Source organism: Podarcis liolepis, assembly GCF_965112155.1.
Source record: "Podarcis liolepis genome assembly, chromosome: 2".
NCBI classification, from domain to species: domain Eukaryota; kingdom Metazoa; phylum Chordata; class Lepidosauria; order Squamata; family Lacertidae; genus Podarcis; species Podarcis liolepis.
Window position 1 is genome coordinate 117,538,127 of NC_139555.1, and position 21,691 is coordinate 117,559,817.

Consider the following 21,691-nt stretch of genomic DNA (forward strand, 5'->3'; position numbering starts at 1 on the left):
TGGAGCCCCTGCCCCTTTAAGACTTGTATAACAGAATGAATTTCATCCACAAACTACACCTGTGGGCATGCCCTCTGTTATAAGAGACAAAAGGGAAAGAGGCGGGGGAACAGTAGCAGAACAGAATAATGGGGTTTGTTTTCGTGGGTGTTGCAAATGCCTGGATGAGAATGCTGCCCTTTCTCTATAAAGGAGGAGCTGGAGGAGGAAGGGACTTTGCAGTATTTAGAGTCCGCCCCCCTCCTCCTTTTCAAATTTCTTGGCTTCTCTGAGAATCAGTGCTCTGTGGTTTCAACCCTTTTAAAGGGCCATCATTGGAAGCAAAAAAGGGAGAAATGGTGATGAGCAGCAGTGGCTGATGTCCATCGGGAATGATAGGGCAGAGGGCAGGGAGCCCGACAGTAGGTGGCGCCGGAGAGCCGATGACCAGCGTAGCCGACCAATTCTAGTTGAGCCACCCACCTTCTTCCTGAATCTAATCCAACATCAATACATTATTGACTAGGAGAGAGAGGGAAATAAGTAGTGTACTATAAACATTTCTTATTCTATTTTTTCCATTGGAATTTTATTAAATTGTTTCAAGTATCTCAAACTCTGCAACAATTCAAACACGTTCAGGACAAAAGCAGCAACGAAAAAGATTAAGCAGAGCCATAAGCAGATTTCAAGTAACTCCACTGGGGCAAATAAAATAACCATCGAACGCCGACCTGGTGGAAGCAGGAACTCCAAAACGGTATATGAGTTTCGTAAGATGTCTCAGTCCGGGGAGCGCTCATCAGAGGGTGACTGGAAACCTCTGCTTCAGAGTAAGTGTCAGATCAGGCTCAATCTGGGGATGAGGAGCCAGGATCCTTCGGACGAGGCCTGTCTGCACAAGAGCTCAGCTTCTGCAACATCAAGGTCCCCACCCTGCAGATCTCTCCCTGCAGCCACCGAAAACTATTTTGATTCTTAACCATGCCCTTTTGCATCAGGAGCAGTGACCCTCTGAACCAGGGTCTCTAGCTGTTTCTGGACAACAGTTCCCATCGTCCCTGACCACTGGCCCTGCTAGCTAGGGATGATGGGAGTTGTAGTCCAAAAACAGCAGGAAACCCAAGTTTGGGAAACTGCTCTAAACATCGCTGAGCTACAACTCCCTTCCGCCCCTGTGAGAAGGGACAATGGGAGTTCTAGTTCAGCAACTCCCAGAGGTTCCCCCGCTTCCGTTCTGCACAGACATTATTGCGTCTAACAGAGCCGGAGTTTTCGACACCCCCATTTGTCCGAAACATGCCTGGCTTTGCTTTTTCTCTCTCGAGAGCCGAGCGCTTTTCACACGGCCTCCCTGGTGTGGATTCTCTTATGGCTGAGAAGGCGGGAGTTCTGGCTGAAGCCTTTCCCGCAGTAGGAGCACTCGTAGGGCTTCTCGCCCGTGTGCGTCCTCTCGTGAACAATGAGGTTCGAGCTGCGGCTGAAGCTCTTCCCGCAGCTGGCGCACCGGTAGGGCTTTTCCCCCGTGTGGGTCCGGGTGTGCGCCAAGAGGTTCGAGCTCTGGCAGAAGCTGATGCCGCAAACGCCGCACTTGTAGGGCTTCTCGCCCGTGTGGGTCCTCTCGTGGGTGATGAGCTCAGAGCTCTCGATGAACCTCTTCCCGCACTCGGCGCACTGGTACGGCTTCTCGCCCGTGTGGATCTTCTGGTGGCGGATCAGGAGCGAGCGCAAGCTGAACGACTTCCGGCACTCGGCGCACTGGTACGGCTTCTCGCCCGTGTGGATCCGGCGGTGGCTGATGAGCTGCGAGCTTCGAGAAAAACTCTCCCCGCAGTCCAGACATGTGTAAGGCCTCTCACCTGTGTGTGTCCTCTGGTGGTTGATCAGGTTCGAGCTGCGGGTGAAGCCCTTCCCGCAGTCCGAACATTTGTACGGCTTGTCGCCCGCGTGGGTCCTCTGGTGGCTCATGAGGTTCGAGCTGCGGGAAAAGCTTTTCCCACAATCCGCACAGTTGTATATTTTCACGTCGGCGTTCACTCCCTCGGGCGTTGGGCGGTCAGGGCACACCCTCGAGAGGTCCTGGCTATCACCCTTGGAAAGTCCTTGCAGAGTCCCAGCCACGCTGAGGTCGCCACTGTCCTTTTCTCCACTGCAGCGGGACAGTCTATTGGACTTGATCCCTCGAAGCGGCTCCTGCTTCCGCTCTGGCCTGTCCAGATTCTTAAGGGCATCCCCCTGGTTAGGACATTGGACCACGTTCTCCTTGGCCTGCCTCAGGGTCGTCATCTGCTCGCTTCTTCTGAGTAAGAGGCTTTTCTGATCCTCGCTTCGCCACTCACCTGGAATAAGGTAAAAATAAAAGAGAGCCGGCACGTGAGTCATACCTTGTGCCTAGGAGAGATGCTCCCCAGCCCTGGGCAGGGCAGTGGTTTTTTGTGTGGGTGTATTCTGCAACATGTGGGACGCGGGTGGCGCTGTGGTCTAAACCACTGAGCCTAGGGCTTGCCGATCGGAAGGTTGGCAGTTCGAATCCCCGCGACAGGGTGAACTCCCACTGTTAGGTCCCTGCTCCTGCCCACCTAGCAGTTCGAAAGCACGTCAAAGTGCATGTAGATAAATAGGTACCGCTCCAGTGGGAAGGTAAACAGCGTTTCTGTGCGCTGCTCTGGTTCACCAGAAGCGGCTTAGTCATGCTGGCCACATGACCCGGAAGCTGTACGCTGGCTCCCTCAGCCAATAAAGCAAGATGAGTGCCGCAACCCCAGAGTCAGTCACGACTGGACCTAATGGTCAGGGGTCCCTTTACCTTTACCTTTTTTACACTCTTCTTTGTTAACTGGTTTGCCAGAAGCAGCTTAGTTATGCTGGCCACATGACCCGGAAGCTGTCTGCAGACAAACACCGGCTCCCTTGGCCTATAGAGCGAGATGAGCGCTCAACCCCAGAGTTGTCTGCGACTGGGCCTAACGGTCAGGGGTACCTTTACCTTTTTATTCTGCAACATGGACTGCCAATTAGCTACTAGGCCAAGTTCAAGATGCTATGTTTATCTACAGTGGTACCTCAGGTTAAGAACTTAATTTGTTCTGGAGGTCCGTTCTTAACCTGAAACTGTTCTTAACCTGAGGTATCACTTTAGCTAATGGGGCCTCCCACTGCCACGTGATTTCTGTTCTCACCCTGAAGCAAAGTTCTTAACCCGAGGTACTATTTCAGGGTTAGCAGAGTCTGTAACCTGAAGCGTCTGTAACCCAAGGTACCACTGTATTTCATAAAAGTAATCAACCTCTTGATTGTAAAACAAGACCAAAACCACCAGCTGGACAAATTTTCTGGCGGTTAAGAGCTGTTTGACCATGGAATACAACTCTCTGATTCTCTACCAAGGCAGGTTACAACAAAACAAAACAAAGAAAAACTAGCAATTGAAGACATTTGAAAAATTAAAACAGCAAAAGACTAAAAAGAGATTAAAACTCACATGGCTTGGATGTATAAAGACTATATAGCTTGGGGCCAGGATACCTGAAAGATCATCTCATTCCTATATTCTCAATTGATTGCTGCATTCTCCAGGGGGTGGGAAGCTTCTGCAAATGCCACCTTATCAAGAGTTCTGTTCTGTGCAATGTAGGAATCAGGCCTGTGGTGTGGGGTGGGGCACCTTCCCTGGGGAATCTACTCCCATCTCTGCTGTCTTTTTGCTGTCTGCTGAAGACCAACCAGTCTTTTCAGCAGAGAACCGGCATGTGCCGGAATTGTTTTGAAGACGCTTTAAAGAAGTTTAACGATTTTTAAAAATTCTTTTTTATCAAATATAATGAAAATGATGTACAGGTGGTATTTGACTCCTGTAAAATTAGCAAAGATATATCATAACTGTGATAATCTATGTTGGAAATGTAAAGAAAAGGAAGGAACATTCTTTCATAAGTGGTGGACCTGCTCCAAGGTGAAAGACTTCTGGGAAAAGATTTATAATGAATTGAAAAAAATGTTGAAATATACATTTATAAAGAAACCAGAGACCTTTCCTCTTGGAATAAAAGGTTTGGAATTGCCCAAGAAAGATGTTAAATTATTTTTGTATGCCACAACTGCTGCTCGAATTTTACTAGCTAAAAAGTGGAAAACGCAAGAATTACCAACGGTGGAAGAATGGCAGATGAAGTTGATGGATTTTTCGGAGCTAGCCGACCTAACCGGAAGAGGCCGCGACCAGAAGGAGGAGTAGTATCAGGAAGAATGGACTAAATTTAATGATTACTTAGTTAAATATGTCAAGTTAAATTAATTGGAAACAGCTTGCAGATACTTAATTGGCTTAGGATTTTATATAAATTAAGTGATGAATTAATATGTTTAATTTCAAAATGAAAATATCTAAGGATGTTAATGTTCAAGTTAAATTTTATAAGAACTGTGATTTGGAAAACCGTTAAAAGGATAATTCAACCAAGGGGAAGCGAGGAAGTCACTTAACAATATTAATAAGTGTAATTTTTAATAAGGTTATGATTTATGTTTGTTTGTTTGTTTATAATTTTGTGAAAATCAATAAAAAAAATTGGGGGGGGGAATTCTTTTTTATCACTCGCTGTTTCCTGCCTTTGGCTCCTTTGGGAGGAAAGGTGGGGGTGAAACTCACTAAACGTATGAATGAATGAATAAAAGGTGAATGATCCATGCTTAAAGGAAGTATTGACATGCTTGGAGTGAGGGGATATACCCAAGTTTGCAGAAGTACAAAATAAAAATAAGAATCCAGAGCCCCTTTCCCAACGAGTGGCAGGAAGAAGAAACTGATAACGTCCCAAGGAAGACAGCATGACGGACTAGAAACTTCACTTGCCTATTTAAAAAGAGCCAGCACCGAAATCCCATTATTAATGTTGATGTCTACTGCCGATGACATGTTTCTCTCCTTACCCAGCAAGCCGGCATCTCTGTCCCCCTCTAGCTTGCTCCCTCTGCTGAGGTGTTTCTGCCAGATGTTGGAAAGCGTCCACTCAGCCGTTGAGAAGTTCAGAGCCGTCGTCTCCAGAGGCCCCGAGACCTGCAACAGCAGCAGTGAAGGTCTTGCATCAGTGCAGGGGGCGGGGCTGAAAAGGGAAAAGCTACAGGCAAAGGCTGGATGCCGTGAGCTCACACAGATGGCACACACACCGACACACGCGCCCCTTCCCAAAGGCACTCATGTGAATGCCTTTGCAAGCAACATTACAAGTTAGCAGGGCAGCAATGGGTCTAATAGCTGGTTTCCAACACACAGTGCACTCCGGCGCATCTGCACGCTGCATTTAAAGCAGAATTATATGACGTCAGTGCTTCCCCCATAGCATCCAGGGAACTGTAGTTTCCTGGGGGTGCTGAGCATTGTTAAGAAACCCTCTATTCTCCTCAAACAGCTACAAAAAGAGGGACTGATATTTAAACCACCCTGCGCATTGTAGCTCTGCCTCACTTATTTTCCTTATGTAGGAAGTAACTCTTGTACGCTGTGGTCTATACCACTGAGCTTTTTGGGCTTGCCAATTGGAAGGTCGTGGTTCGAATCCCTGCAACGGGGTGAGCTCCCGTTGCTCTGTCCCAGCTCCTGCCAACCTAGCAGTTCGAAAGCATGCCAGTGCAAGTAGATAAATAGGTACTGCTACTGCAGGAAGGTAAATGGGCATTTCCGTGTGCTCTGGCACTTGTCACGGGGGCGCCAGAAGTGGTTTAGTCATTCTGGCCACTTAACTCAGAAAGCTGTCTGCAGACAAACGCTGGCTCCCTTGGCCTGAAAGCGAGATGGGCGCCGCAACCCCACAGTCGCCTTTGACTGGACTTAACCGTCCAGGGGTCCTTTACCTTTTACCTTTACTTTTACCGATAAAGTAGAACTAGAAAGGCAAAGTAGCATAGAATACTGAAGCTACATTATCTTGAGCCACACAATTTCTGGTCCACCTAGCTCAGTATTGTCTACCTGCACTATTGTCTACCTGCAAGTGGCTCCCCCAGGTTGGAGTTGGGATACATTCCCAGCCCTTACCCAGCAATGCCGAGGATTGAACCTGGAACCTTCTGCATGCAAAGCTGATGTGCTGCCTTTGAGCTACAGCCCTTCCAGTGCAGGGAGATTGGGGGAGGGGGGGGAGAGACACCCACCCACCATCACAGCACCCATCCTTGCCCTCTCCCGCCAGAAGTCTGCCTTCTGACACTTCAGATCTGCTCTGCAGCCCATGCCAGTCCTCCCTCCATTGGGGCAAGAGAGGCTCACCTCACGCTGCTGCTTCTCGGCCTCTCGACACCTCAACAGGAAGGCCTCAGCCAGAGCCACTGCCTGGGCACACGCTGCCGGGCAGTGCTCCCTGACCCAGCTCTGCATCTCCGGCGGCAAGATGGAGAGGAACTGCTCCAGGATCACCAGCTCCAGCACCTGCTCCTCCATGGGTGTCTTGGGCGTCAGCCACTGCTGGCAAAGCTCCCGGAGTCGGCAGCAAACCTCCCGGAGGCCCTGGGCCTTCTGCGGACACAGCTGTGGGTCCTGCATCTCTGTCCCCACGAAGTCTTCCCTACCCTTCCCGGAGGACCCCACCTGGGCCACGTTCAGGGGGCTGGAAGCTCGGTCCGCTTCTCTGCCGGAGGAAGGTGTGAGACGGGTCACCCACTCTCCTCGAGCCCAGCGGCGAACGGTAGCTGCTCCCTCAAAGGAGGCAAGAAAGGCCATCGAGTCGCTCCATGGAGGACACGCTGGCGGGTCTTCAAGTGTCGAGCGAAGGGATGGTGTGGCCTTCAAGAATTCTTGCCACTGGGCTTCCCAGTGCTCAGTCAGTTTGTCATCTGCTTCTTGCTTCACCTGAGGGAGAGGTGGCCATCTCAGCAAGTCCTCTGTGGCTCCACACTGGATAATTCGAGGGTTTTCCTTCCCCTCTTGCTTTTCCTCCACTCGGTCCCCTGGCCCACGGCCCTTTGGGTCCAGCACCTCCACCTTCGCTCCTAACTTCTCAGGCACATCTTGGCCCTGGTTTCCTGCCGACTCCCATTTTGACACCCTCTTTCTTTCCACAAGAGACATCTCTGAAGTCAACCGTTGTCTTCCTCAGGCTTACAGCTGCTCTCAGAAAAGCCCACCATGAAGTCTTCGCTGTCCCACAGCCCATGAGTTTTATGCTCAGACTGATGCTCATTCAACAGGCCACGGATGCGACCTTCTGCAGTGTCACAGTTTTGGAAAGTAATGGCAGTGATGCCATAGGCTCTGGACAAGCTCAATTCTCCCTGTTTGTAAGAAAAAGAAAAGCCTCAGCACATTTTTGCCCCTATTTGAAAACATTTTTTTTTAAAATAATTGTCCAAACCTTCCTTTTGAGCTTTATTAAACCAGTATCTTCCAAACTAAGTTATTAGGCAAAACTGTTTGCAGTATTAAACTGTGTTCTACAAATATCAGTCATTTGGCAATCGATCGGCCTTTGGAGACCGCACTCTCCCCCCTCCGGGCCCTGGAGGGGGGACTGCTAGACATCCCTTAGCCTTCTCTCTCGCTCATAATGAATATAAAATACTTCTGCAAACAGCTGCACTGTATATTGTAAATTTTTTTTATAAAAGATTTCTTACAATCTCAGATTTCTTACACGCTGACGCAGCTCAGGAACCCATTATGTTCTGGAATGTCTCTCCTGATGTGAGAGACCTTTAGATCTTCTGCTGAGGCCCTTCTCCAGGTCTCCACTCTAAGGGAGGCTCTGAGGGTGTTGAAATAAGATGAACCTGCAAGCAGGATCCGATCACAAGGGCACGCTCACCTCCTGTGGTTTCCAGCAACTGGTATTCAGAAGCATTATTTCCTCCAAGCATAGCCAAGCATAGTCATCAATAACGGTCAGTTTCAATCCCCGACATCTCCATGTAAAGGCTGGAAATTTCTCCCGCCCAAAACCTCACAAGAGCTTCAGCCAGCTCAGCTAGATGGTCTAAAAAACAATCGGTATAGGGTTGTGGATTCGAGCCCCATGTTGGCCAAAAAGATTCCTGCACTGCAGGGGGTTGGACTGGATGACCCTCAGGGCCCCTTCCAATTCAACAATTCTGTGGTTCCAAAGTTACACTCCTAATTTGATTCTGAATTGATTTTAGAATGAATTGATTTTAGAATGCATTTCTATTAATTGATTGTGATTTTAAGGAGGGAAAGAAATTGCTGAATTAATTAATTGAATTGGAATACAAAAAAGGGAGGTATGAGGAGGTCAGGGAAACAAGGATATGAATGTAAGATATGGAAAGGTTGATTTTTTATTTTTCCTTTTTTTTCTTTTTTCTGTAAGTGTATTTATTCTGTATTTTTCTTGTACTTTTATTTTTGTCTTCTACTTTTGTATGTAATTCCTTTTTCTGAAACTTTAATAAATATTTTATTTAAAAAATATATTAATTGATTGTGATTTTATGTAAACTGTGTTACTTTTACTGATGTTAGCCGCTCTGAGCCCGGCTTCGGCTGGGGAGGGCGGGATATAAATAAAATACTATTGATTATTATTATTATTATTATTATTATTATTATTATTAGCAACCCACCCCACCCTATCTTTAAAAAGAAAGGGAAACGGCGTGGGGTGGGAAGGAGAGAAAATCTGTGTTGTCCCCCACCCCCCGCCGCAGTGGCTTTCAACCAACCAACCTAATCTGCAGCTCCTTTTGGGACTCCAAACTAAGGGGAAACTGCAAAATAAAAAGCTTCACTGTTCATCTCGGCCTGGAAAAATAAATAAATGCTGAATTCGCTTTCCCCCCCGATGAGAAGGGAGGCTCCGCGCATCTCTCACCTCCTTTGACGGCGACCCCTGCAAGGTCGCTGCTGCAGCTGAACTCCAGGTGCCACTTCTGCCAACAGCGGGAGGGCGGGCGGGTGGGGGAGGGTCCAGAAGGCGGAACAGGAAGGAACCTTCAACACGAATCGGCGCACACCCACGTGCCCACTCATTCTCAGGGCCGCTCTAGAAAGCGAGGCGCGCTTCATCTTTTTTTACCCTTAACCCTTTCACACCTACCACCCCTCCGGAATCGTTTTAAAACGCACCCAGTAGGTTTGATTGAGATTTGTGCTCTTCCTTTTGAAGGCGCCTCGTTGCCAAAAGCGGCAGGGCCCCTGCACCTCGTTGACCTGTGCATTAAGCAGTTGCTGCGATATTAAAATGTGTTGCAGGAATTTATGTATAGGTTGGGGGGGGGTTGCCCCTCCAGCAGATATCATGCACATGCAGCCCACTACCAAAATCAGCACAATCGCTTTTGTGACTTTTGTGATTCATCAGCGTTTCTTCCTATCTGTTCAAAGGGTCTCTGCTGCACAATACCAAATGTAAGAATTCACTGATAAATGTACTGGCTCACAGGGAAAACTTCAGAAATTCATATAGACATGTGAGCTCAGCTACTCAGCAGCCCCGCTGCCTGAGTGATAATCCCTGGCATCCTGATACCTGAGTGCCATTCCAGAAATAACAAACCCAGATGAAGACAAAAGGGTGTGATTATAACTTGGCTGGGAAACAGGGGAATGTAAATACAGTATCTCTTTTGTTACACTTGATGGGTGTTTGGTGGAGGGCAAGGAGAACCATGGGGCAGGGTCCAGGATGCTCAGATTACTGCCACCAGACCTCCCCTTTCATGATGTAACTGTGATGTATGAGTGATGTAGTTTGGGGGGGGTAACATGGGGATTAGCAGCTAATAAAAGTTTGGGGGCTCTTTTGTTGGGGCTTCCATCTTGTTCCGCCTTGTGGCAGGTGGGAGTCCTGTCACGACAGTCTTCAATAAAGACCAAGCCTACTGGCTGCTGTTTTGCTCTGGTATTCCTGGCTGGTGTCCTTGTTTCTTGTCCAAGGGAGCCCTCACAAATGCAATGTTAAAACCAGAATCAGAAGGTGGGACCTGCAAAGTCAAAGTGCATCTTGCTGGTTAACTTTAGCCCTGAACTTACTGGTCCCACAACCCCCTTCCGATGGCCATTTGTATTGCTTTGGCTTTGAAGCCGACAGTTAACATTTCTTACCCCCAAACCACATCTCCATGCTTGACTTCTATTTACTAGAAACATTACAGCAAACAACAACACCACCCTGTTCCTGTAATGGCCTTCTAAAAAATGTTTTATTTATTTTTTTCAATTTGGAGCAATTTCATTATTTTCACAAACTCTGTATAATTTGGACATACAGTGGTGCCCCGCAAGACGAATGCCTCGCAAGACGGAAAACTCACTAGACGAAAGAGTTTTCCGTTTTGGAGGTGCTTTGCAAAATGAATCTCCTATGGGCTTGCTTCGCAAGATGAAAATGTCTTGCGAGTTCCTGCGGGGTTTTTTTCCTCCCCCCCCCTTTTTCTAAGCCGCTAAGCCGCTTACCAGCTGATCCGATAAACCGATAAGCCGCTAAAAGCCGCTAATAGCGCTAATCCGCTAATCCATCAATGGGCTTGCTTCGCAAGACAAAAAAACCGCTAGACGAAGAGAATCACAGAACGGATTCTTTTCGTCTTGCGAGGCACCACTGTAATCCGCCAGCGGCATATCCAAAAAACCACCAGGGCTAAGGGACAGCTATGAATTTTGCGTCCTCACTTGCTCATTTAGCTGTTCTTTACTTTCAATACCAAAACACAGCCCATGTTAAGGGAACTGGAAGTGACAAATTTAAGTTAACCTTTGAATAAGCGTAGAACCCTGTAATTGTAGAGTTGGAAGGGACCCCCCGAGTGTTATCTAGTATAACCCCCTGAATCTCAGCTAAAGCAGCCGTGACAGATGGCCACCCAACCTCTGCTCAAAAACCTCCAAGGAAGAAGCCCACCACTTCCTGAGGGAGACTGTTCCACTGTCGAACAACTCTTACAGTCAAAAAGTTCTTCCTGATGTTTAGTCGGAATCTATTGTAGTTATTCTTTTGTTCTGGTTATTGTTGATGAAGATTAAATACCAATAAAATAATGTTTTAATTGGCTTTAATTGGAATGTTTTCTGGATTTGTCACTCCTCAGGGGTTGCCAGAGTGGGGCCTGCGGGTGCCAGTACCCCCTGATGGCACCTGCAGGTCTCAGTAAATATTCCCCCATAAAATCACAATACCCGAGAGACTGTGCATGCTGATCAGCTGAGGGAGACTGGGGTCACCATACGCCCTGTGCTCATCAAACTATGGTGCTGATGCCTGAGGAGGGGCCATTTTTTCTCCACTGGTGAGAGCCAGTGTGGTGTAGTGGTTAAGAGCGGTAGTCTTGTAATCTGGAGAACCAGGTTCGCGTCTCCGCTCCTCCACATGCAGCTGCTGGGTGACCTTGGGCCAGTCACACTTCTCTGAAGTCTCTCAGCCCCACTCACCTCCCAGAGTGTTTGTTGTGGGGGAGGAAGGGAAAGGAGATTGTCAGCCATTTTGAGACTCCTTCGGGTAGTGATAAAGTGGGATATCAAATCCAAACTCTTCTTCTTCTCTTCCTCGCAAGAGGGCCGGGGTCTGCTCATAGCAGGACTCTCACTGTGTGTGAGCTGGACTGACACACAAAATCAGTGTTCGGGGGGTCCAGAAAAAGATGTGGAGGGCAGAAATCTGCCTAAATGGGAATTAGCCACTCTTGCTTTAATCAAACATTTTATTGCCCCCCCCAAAAAAAACCCACAGCTCTTTTAAATACGCATCCCAATTAACCATCCATTTTTAAAAGAAATATCCATTCTTTTTTTTAATACAGATGCAAGTGAAAAAAGCATACAACAGACACCACCTTAGGTGAGGTATTTTCCTTTTCACATGAGGGGCTGCCCCTCAATCCCCAGCACGTGTACATACACCATTGAAAAAACGAAGACAGTAAGCTTTCCTCCTTCCAAACAACTATTTTCAGTCATAGGCAAATGTGAGATGGACATTTGGACACAAACAGGGTGTGAGGTATAGCTGCCCTTCCAGGTCTGAACTTGGTAGATAAGGCAGCTTCCTACGTTCTCATGAATTCTGCTTTGTTTGTGGGAAGGCTACATAAGATGGCGTCCAAGCCAGGGTTACCTCAGTGAGTTTCCCCATCACTTTCCTTCCCGAAAGAAGTCTAATCCTTTCTTGGGGGGATGGAAGTGGATTTGTGGCACAAGACCTCCCCATCAACTGCAACTGTGCAACCTGCATTTGCTGGTATATGAAGGAATCCTGCCCGCCAAATAGCGAGAGTCTGGAAGCGCCCTTTGTGGCAGGTAAAAGCATGTTAAGAAAAAGACAAGTTAGGATTAGAAAAATAAAGAGCAAACACCTCGCTTACGGGAACAACAACAAAAGCAGTGGAATAGCTTATTGTTTGAATGAACATTCAAATGGGAGAGGCTTGAGTTGTTGGGGGCTACAAGGACCACCCACAATTCATGCTGAAGCCCTGAGAAATGCAATTCACTTATTGCGGACTTGGTACTGTTCACATTTTCCACAGCGTCTTGACCATGTCATCCTCAACCAAATGATGTCCCTTCCTCCCTGCCCAATTTAATCTGCTTTTACAGCTTCTTTGTTTGTTTTAAATTTATTGGATTAAATTCCACAGCAACAGGTTTTCCACAGGGATAGTACGTCTCAATTAAGGGGGAAATTATACAGGGTAGCATTTTGATGAGGACAATAGCGTGTGGTCAGCCACATTTTTTGGGCCAGTGGAATTCTGAGAAACGGCCAGCGGCACCTGTCACAAAATGGCTGCTGTGGGGATGTGGCAAAGCACAAAATGGCGGGCACATCCACAAGAGCAGGAGACAAGGCCGCAAAAAGATGCAGGCATGCACCTTCCCCCTCAAGAAAAAACAGGCGCCTACATCTGCCACCACTTATATAGAGAAGGTAGTTGCTCTTCTCTCCCATTCAGAACATCTCTCTGAAGCCCTGGCACCTAATGAAATGTGGGCAGCTATAAAGAGGCGCATTCAATGTAGGAGGGGCTGAGCAATGCAGGCAGGAACTGAGCAGGGAGGGCAGGGGCCCTTTCAACTTGTGGATGTTTGAGAGGTGATTTATTGAAGTTTTCCACAGGTGCCACAGGAGGGCACACTGTCTCCTGTGGGCAGTGGCGTAGCGTGGGTTGTCAGCACCATGGGCAAGGCAAGTAATTTGCGCCCCCTAACCCGTGGATTTGCGCCCCCTAACCCTAACCCCCAGATGCTGCGCCCGGTGCGGCCAGCCCCCCCTGCACCCCCCACGCTACGCCACTGCCTGTGGGTGTTGTTTGGCGACACCTGGCGTGGACACATGGCACTGCTGTGGGGATGCCCCCACAATCAGATTTGCTAACGGAGCCCACTGTTTGGCAGCTCTCACATGTAACTGAAGTTTCCCCCCACAAGCACCCCACAGACCAGAGGTTTGAGGTCCAACCTCTGCCCACCTCACACCCTGACCCCCTGAATGAGAAAATGTAAAGTTATTCCGTCAGGTGAGTCCTCTCATGCTTGGTAAGCTTTGACCTCTGGCTGTAGCTCTTCCCACAAGCCGAACACTGGTAAGGCTTCTCTCCCGTGTGGGTCCTCATGTGGAGCGTGAGGCCTGAGCTCTGGCTGAAGCCTTTCCCGCAAGCAGGGCAGGCGTACGGCCTCTCCCCGGTGTGGGTCCTCTCGTGTTTGATAAGGCCCGAGTGGTGCCGGAAGCTTCTACCGCAGATGGAGCACTTGTACGGCTTCTCACCCGTGTGGGTCCTCTCGTGGGCAATGAGCGTTGAGTTGTGGCCAAAGGACCTGCCACACTCGGCGCACGTGTACGGCTTCTCACCCGTGTGGGTGATTTCGTGCCTCACCAGGTCCGAGCTGCGGAGGAAGCTCTTCCCGCACTCGGAACACCGGAAAGGCTTCACCCCGGTGTGGGTCCTCTGGTGCAGGATAAGGTTGGACCGCTGGCTGAAGCTCTTCCCGCAATCCCCGCACGCGTAAGGCCGCTCGCCGGTGTGGATTCTCTTGTGGAAACGGAGGCCGGAACTCTTACTGAAGCTCTTCCCACAAGTCGGGCATGTGTAAGGCTTCTCTGCCGCCGGAGTTTTCTCTGTCACGGAAGGAGGGCTGTCGCTCCGGCAGATTCGCTTCCCGGCCTCAAAGGGCGCATACATCTCCTCTCCAGCGTGGGTGCGCTTGTGTTTCATGAGGCTCGAATAGAGGCTAAACTTTTCCCCGCAGGTTAAGCACGCGTAACGCTTCTCTCCTGCGTGGATTATTGCACGCTTTACAAGTGCCAAGCCCCTGTCGAGGTTTTCCCCGCAGTCTGAGCATCTGCAAGCCTCTTCTTCCTGTGCGTCACTTTGCTCATGCTCAGCTGGGCTTAAATCGGAGTGCAAGCTTTTCCCGCAGCTCAAACAGCAGCAAATCTTCTCACTTGCCACTTGGGCCCCCGTGCGATGCTTCATAAACTCAGCTCTCTGAGTGGACGTCTCAAACTCTGAGCGTTTGTGGGGCTTGCCCTCAGCATCGATTAAGAAGTCCGCATCGTCACCAAAATCGCCCCCCTCTTCCTCACAGGGCTCCACCTTCTCGAACGCAGGCCTCGCTGGGGTGTCCTTGACATCGTCTACTCCAAGGAAAGAGGCCCCTGATCTTTTGTCTGGGCTGCATTCCTGCTTCCTCCTTGTCCTGAGCCATTTCTTGGAAGTTTGTCCTGGTTTTGGGTGGTGCCGGGAAACACATTTTTCTCTTCTGAGCAAGGCTCCATCAACCTCTGTTTGCTTTGGATTCCCCACGGAAGCCTCGTTTTCACTGGATCCCTCGAGGTCACCTGTTAGAGACAACATCCAAAGAGAGATCTGCATGAGTGACAAGGTCCTGGGGCTCTGTTTCTGCCCAGCAGGGCAAAGGAAGTCTCTAGCTTTCATGGCTGCAAAGGCAGATTTCAAAGCAAGGGAAGACTAACCCATGTACTGGACTTACCACAGACGCTCCCATCTGCTGGGTCGTTCTCTTGCTCAAGTTCACTGTCCAGCTGTGTCTGGTTGGAATCCAACAGGACCTGCTCACCCTCGAGGGAATCCCCAGCTCCTTCCTCAAACAGCCCCAAGACCTGAAAAGGCAGCAAGAACCCAACAGTAAGGACGGGCAAATCTGTCAATTTCAGTTCCTCTCAGTTCCCCATTTTTCTAATTGTAAGTTCAGCTCCTCACTCTCCCTCGTCAGTTTGCTATTATTATTTTTCTGGGCGAGATACCACAACACACTTTTGTATGCAATTTTGCATAAAATACACATTTTTGCAGCGCATTTCCTCCCCACAACAATATAATGCGTTTTTGGCTGTTATTTTCACTAATTTTTATGCATACTTCTTTACCCCGACACATGCATTTCTGTACATGTCACTTGGCCAGAGAACTGCATGGCAAAACTCAGAGAAGTGCATATTTCGAATGAGTTGTAGTCCAAAAACAGCTGGATATGAATGAATATATAATAATCATATCATCTGGGCAGCCCAGGGCATCCATACACACAACCTAGGCTTGAGCCCTGAGGTCGTCACACTCCAATGTCTCTTGAGACAGGGAGAAGGCAACAACCACATCAATACAGTGGTACCTCGGGTTACATATGCCTCAGGTTACATACGCTTCAGGTTACAGACTCTGCTAACCCAGAAATATTACCTCAGGTTAAGAACTTTGCTTCAGGATGAGAACAAAAATTGTGCTCAGGCAGTGTGCCGGCAGCAGGAGGCCCCATTAGCTAGAGTGGTGCTTCAGGTTAAGAACAGTTTCAGATTAAGAACAGACCTCCAGAATGAATTACCGTATTTTTCGCCCTATAGGACGAAATTTTCCCCATCCAAAAATGAAGGGAAAATGTGTGTGCGTCCTATGGGGCGAATGCAGGCTTCGCGCAGCTCTCCACAAGCCGTGGGAGCCCACGCTGGGCTCCCACGGCTTGCGGAGAGTTCCCCGTTCTGGGGGCTGGGGTCGGGGGAAGCTCGGGCTTCCCCTGCCCCAGCCCCGTGCCTGGGGGGGATATATTTTTTCCCCTTTATTCCCCCCCAAAAAAACTAGGTGCGCCTTATGGGACGGTGCATCCTATAGGGCGAAAAATACGGTAAGTTCTTAACCCAAGGTACAAGTTCTTAACCCAAGGTACCATTTACTAGGAAGGAGGAGCAGTGAAGGGGTGGCCTGGCGGAAGCAGAGGCTGTGAGTGGCCCCCAAGGCCTGAGGTTCCCAAACCCAGAGCTAAAGGCAGCCGGGGACTGGGAGCGGCCGCCGAGACCATATAACACCGGTCTTGAAAGACCTACATTGGCTCCCAGTACATTTCTGAGCACAATTCAAAGTGTTGGTGCTGACCTTTAAAGCCCTAAACGGCCTCGGTCCAGTATATCTGAAGGAGCGTCTCCACCCCCATCATTCTACCCGGACACTGAGGTTCAGCACCGAGGGCCTTCTGGCGGTCCCCTCACTGCGAGAAGCCAAGCTACAGGGAACCAGGCAGAGGGCTTTCTTGGTAATGGCGCCCTCCCTGTGGAACGCCCTCCCACCAGATGTCAAAGAGAACAACAACCACCAGACTTTTAGAAGACATTTGAAGGCAGCCCTGTTTAGGGAAGCTTTTAATGTTTGATGTATTACAGTCTTTTAATATATTTTTTGGAAGCCGCCCAGAGTGGCTGGGGAAGCCCAGCCAGATGGGCGGGGTATAAAAAATAAATTATTATTATTATTATTATCACCTCCTCTTCCTGGCCCTCGCCCTCTCGCTGCCTCAGCAGGAACTCCTCCGCCAGGGCCACCGCCTGCCCGCAGGTCTCCGGGCCGCTTCCCTTCACCCAGCCCTGCATCTCCGAGGGCAAGACGGCCAGGAACTGCTCCAAGATCACCAGCTCCAGGATCTGCTCCTTGCTGCGCCTCTCCGGCTTCAGCCACTGGTGGCAGAAATCCCGCAGCTGCCCACAAACCTCCCGGGGCCCCTCGGCCTCCTCGTAGCAGAAGAGGCGGAAGCGCTGGCGCTGCCACTCCCTGCAGCTGGCCTCCCCGCGCAAGATGGCCGCCTTCATCTTCCCGTAACTCTCTCGGGCGTTGGGGCCGCCCAAGCCCTCCTCGGCTGCTTCTCCCAGCCGGGTGGCCCACTGGTTGGCTGCGCCGGCCCCCTCAAAGTGGGCCAGGAAGGCCTTGATGTCCCCCCAGGGCATGGCGGGCTCTGTCGGCTCCGAGCAAGGGGCCTGCTTCCCCCCAGGGGACTCCAGCCACTCGGACCCCTGGCTCTGGAGCAGGCCCTCCTCTGCCTCCTCTTTAACCCGGGGGATCGTTATCCTCTTCATAAGTCTCCTGGCGTTCCTGGGATGAAGGATGCGTTGAGGTGCTTTCCCGCATCTTCTGGATCCCTCAACTTGTTCAGGGCCCGTGAGGTCCTCCTCATCCATTTGGTCTTCATCCAGAGCAGCCTGGCCTCCCAGAATCCTTTGCTGGTCGGCCATTTTCTTTCCCAAGCTACGGGACAGCCTTATCGCAAGTCAAGCCTCACACCACTCTTCCTCGCCTTCTTATAACTTCAGACTTTCGGATAAATGGCTCGTGTCTCAACCGTACTTTAGCCCTTCAAACAAGCTGTAGTCACAGTTGATGGCCTGTTTAGAGAAAGAGAAATGGATTTTTTGGTTTGTTTTAATTTTTATTCATAGATTAATATGATATATGCAGAACATATATATAAAATAACCAATGACCTGATAGTGTGACACTTTGGAACTCCCTTCCATTGACACCAGGCAGGTCCCTTTACTGTACTCCTTCTGGGACTTGCTGAAAACATTTTTCTTTAGGCAAGTAGGCCATGACTGGACCTAATGGTCAGGGGTCCCTTTACCTTTACCCAGATATGTAGACTATTTACATGTGTTTTAATCTGTTTTTAGCTGATTTTTATTATTATTTGAATGTTTTAAGCAGCTGCTTTTAACTGCTGTTAGCTGTTTTTACTGATCACTTTTAGTTTTATTCTTTTTGTGCATTGCTTTGAGCAGTTTTTTTCAGTCAAGCAGTATACAGTGGTACCTCGGGTTACAGGCGCTTCAGGTTACAGACTCCGCTAACCCAGAAATAGTACCTTGGGTTAGGAACTTTGTTTCAGGATGAGAAAAGAAATCGCACGGTGGCGGGGGCGGGAGGCCCCATTAGCTAAAGCAGTGCTTCAAGTTAAGAACAGTTTCAGGTTAAGAACGGACCTCCAGAACAAATTAAGTTCTTAATCCGAGGTACCACTGTATAAATTGTATGATATAACTTGTATGAGGTAAACTGTATGATATATAAAAATAATTTCACAGAAATAAAACAATGTTGATAAAAATATATTTTTTAAAAGGAATAAATAAAACAGTGTATGCATGTGTGTATACACACACACATATACATATATGTATACTGTAGTTACAATATTTCAAATAGTAAACAATACTCCAGTTAATAATTAAAAGTTGTCTTCTCTTTTAAGATGTATTTTCTATTGTTGCTTATCAGAACAGAGACCTCAAAATGTAATTCGCCAAACTGTGAAACTAGAAGGGTTCCATCTTTGCCAGTGTTAAGATGGGGATTAAAGTGTGTTAAGATGGGTCTCCACACACTTGTTGCAAGTCCCAGTATACTGCCTCCGACAGTGGAGGGAGGACACAGCCATGGATCCAGTCCAGTCAAGCATCCTGTGTTCTTACACGTAAGTAAGACCTGAACACAAGAGCACTGCTCTCCCCAGCAGCTACTCTATTATCTTCATCACCATGATCCTATACATTGTTGAAGGGAAACTCCCTACCGGGGTAGAAATCATATATTGAACAGATGGAAAGCTCTTTAATCTGAGTAGGCTGAAAGCAAAGAGAAAGGTTACCGTAACTTCCCTCATAGAGCTTCAGTATGCTGATGACAACATAGTGTGCGCACGCTCAGAGGATGACCTCTAAACCAGTATCTTCGCAGAAGCTTGCGGAAAGCCTGGCCTATCGCTCAAAATCCAGAAAACCAAAGTGCTGCACCAACACGCACAAAACAACCCCTCTGCAGTGCCACAAATCCAACTTAATGGTGTAACGTTGGAAAGTGCCAATCACTTTTCCTACCTGGCAGTTATCTTTCCACCAGGGCTGACATCGATGCCAAAATCTGGCATCTTCTGAGCTCTGCGAGCGCAGCTTTCTCCCAGTTGAAACACAGGGTGTTTAAGGACCAGGACATTTGCAGGGAAACCGAAATGCTAAGCTATTGTACTACCAACCTTACTGTACGCTTGTGAAACATGGACCACGTATAAATGCCATCTCCAACTCCTTGAAAGATTCTATCAACCCAAAAATGTTACACATCACTTGGGACAACAGGCGAACTAATGTCAGTGTGCTAGAAGAAGCAAAGATCACCAGTGTTGAAGCAACGATACTTCAACATCAGCTTCGTAGGACTATTCATGTTGTGCGGATGCCTGATTATTGTCTTCCAAATCAACTAGTCTATTCCCAGCTTAAGAATGGAAAGCATAATGCTGGTGGCAAAAACAAAAGAGGTTTAAAGACACTCCCAGGGCGAATCTTTTAAAATGTAGTATAAAGGTAAAGGGACCACTGACCATTAGGTCCAGTCATGACCAACTCTGGGGTTGCGGCGCTCAACCCGCTTTACTGGCCGAGGGAGCCGGCGTACAGCTTCAGGGTCATGTGGCCAGCATGACTAAGCTGCTTCTGGCGAACCAGAGCAGTGCATGGAAACGCCGTTTACCTTCCCGCCAGAGTGGTACCTATTTATCTATTTGCACTTTGATGTGCTTTCGAACTGCTAGGTTGGCAGGAGCAGGGACCGAGCAATGGGAGCTCACCCCGTCATGGGGATTTGAACCACTCAGCAAGTCCTAGGCTCTGTGGTTTAACCCACAGCGCCACCTGCATCCTTAAAATGTAGTATAAACACCAACAACTGGGAAACACTGGCCTGCGGGCGCTCCAATTGGAGAACAGCTTTTACCAAAGGTGTCATGGGCTTTGAAGATGCTCAAACTCAGGAGGCAAGGGAGAAACGTGCTAAGAGGAAGGCACGCTTGGCAAACCCTCACTGTGACCAACTCCCACCCAGAAACCAATGCCCCCACTGTGGAAGGACGTGTGGATCCAGAACTGGCCTCCACAGTCACTTACAGTCTCACTGTTAAGACTGTGTTCATGGAAGACGATCTTACTTGGCTGCGAGTGATCGCCAAAGAAGAAGACTCCAAAGCAGATAGTGGATGCAGGAAGCTGATGAAATAACCAAGCTGAAGCTGATTGTAGCAGGTGAAATTTGCACAGATACGTATAGGTGTTTGTTTGCTTTTTAAATGACTGGAGGGTGGGTGGGTGCGGGTGCCTTGTCCCTGCAGCCCATTACCTCCCTCTCCTGGTGTCTCTCCCCCCCCCCGTCCTTTCTGGTCTTGCACCCACCCCTTTAAAACTCACCTCCCTTCCAGAGATGCAGCAGAAATAAATCCAGAGCAAAACTCTTTTGCAGATCAGCAGTGCAAACCGAGGCTGGGGATTCAAAAGGCAGGTTCCCTCCTGGAGAAGGTGGAGCAGGAAGGAGACTGGAGGGTTTCCCATTCTCCACCCCCAGCCACACACACACAGAGAGAGACACACACTTTTAAGAAAGGAAAACCCACAGATTTCCGGCCCTTCTCTAGCAACTATAGCCTCTGTTGACTTAACTCTTTGCAGCATCCCAAGAGCTCAGTTAAAGGGATCAAGGAGATTGGCAGAGCGAGGAGAAGGAGCTCTCTCTGCCAGCCAGAGTTTTATTTATTTGTTGCATTTATATCCCTGAATTTGTTGCATTTAGACTCTTTCCAGCCACATGCCCTGTCATAGACTGGCCTGCTGCTTTACAGTGCTGGGCTTTTAATTGTTGCTGTCATGGGCATAGCCAAGGGGGGCAATAAAAATCAATAGCAAGCTCAGGTTCTGCCCCCCCCCCAACAAAAGGCAATTCAGGAATTAAATAAACACTAGTTCTTTTAAATTGCCAATGAACAAGCTTAGCAATGCAACTTTAGGACCACACGGTACCACCCAGCCTGTCGCGATACTTTCTTAGTTCATCATGAACTTCCGAATAAGACCGAACCTTCTCGCAGAGGCAGTGTGGGGTAGTGGTTAGAGCAGGGGTCAGCAAACTTTTTCAGCAGGGGGCTGGTCCACTGTCCCTCAGACCTTGTGGGGGGCTGGACTATATTTTGAAAAAATAATAATGAACGAATTCCTATGCCTCACAAATAACCCAGAGATGCATTTTAAATAAAAGGACACATTCTACTCATGTAAAAACCCCAGGCAGGCCTCACAAATAACCCAGAGATGCATTTTAAATAAAAGGACACATTCTACTCATGTAAAAACCCCAGGCAGGCCTCACAAATAACCCAGAGATGCATTTTAAATAAAAGGACACATTCTACTCATGTAAAAACACGCTGATTCGTGGACCGTCCACGGGCCAGATTGAGAAGGCGATTGGGCCGCATCCAGCCCGCGGGCCTTAGTTTGCCTACCCCTGCTGTACACCCCTCTGAGCTCCTTAGAGAAGAAGGGTGGGGGGAATGCAATGTGTTGTTGTTATGTTTTTACATGTGTTGGAAACCGCCCAGAGTTACTGGGCCAACCCAGCCAGATGGGTGGGGTATAAGCAAAATTATAATATAAAATTATAAATATCT

The 21,691-nt window shown here is 48.7% G+C and overlaps 2 protein-coding genes across 3 annotated transcripts; both read right to left on the reverse strand.

Moving 5' to 3' along the window:
* Window positions 1–539: 539 nt before the first annotated feature.
* Window positions 540–8,907, reverse strand: LOC310701369 (uncharacterized protein). Of its 2 annotated transcripts, XM_083492143.1 has the most exons (5): window positions 8,799–8,867; window positions 7,776–7,934; window positions 6,245–7,245; window positions 4,909–5,035; window positions 540–2,318 (listed from the first exon to the last, which is right to left on the reverse strand). In XM_083492143.1, exons 3-5 carry the CDS (start codon window positions 7,040–7,042, stop codon window positions 1,321–1,323), a joined length of 1,923 nt encoding a protein of 640 aa, XP_083348269.1. In that variant the 5' UTR covers window positions 7,043–7,245; window positions 7,776–7,934; window positions 8,799–8,867; the 3' UTR covers window positions 540–1,320. The 2 variants fall into 2 exon arrangements, with proteins under 2 accessions (XP_083348269.1, XP_083348270.1); XM_083492144.1 differs by lacking the exon at window positions 7,776–7,934 and having other exon boundaries at window positions 8,799–8,907.
* A 2,777-nt stretch (window positions 8,908–11,684) lies between these two features.
* On the reverse strand, window positions 11,685–20,711 carry LOC310701229 (uncharacterized protein). The gene is made up of 5 exons (XM_083491796.1): window positions 20,439–20,711; window positions 16,692–17,585; window positions 14,912–15,041; window positions 13,218–14,759; window positions 11,685–13,062 (listed from the first exon to the last, which is right to left on the reverse strand). The coding sequence occupies exons 2-4, from the start codon at window positions 17,433–17,435 to the stop codon at window positions 13,426–13,428; spliced, it is 2,208 nt and encodes a 735-aa protein (XP_083347922.1). The 5' UTR covers window positions 17,436–17,585; window positions 20,439–20,711; the 3' UTR covers window positions 11,685–13,062; window positions 13,218–13,425.
* Window positions 20,712–21,691: the final 980 nt, after the last annotated feature.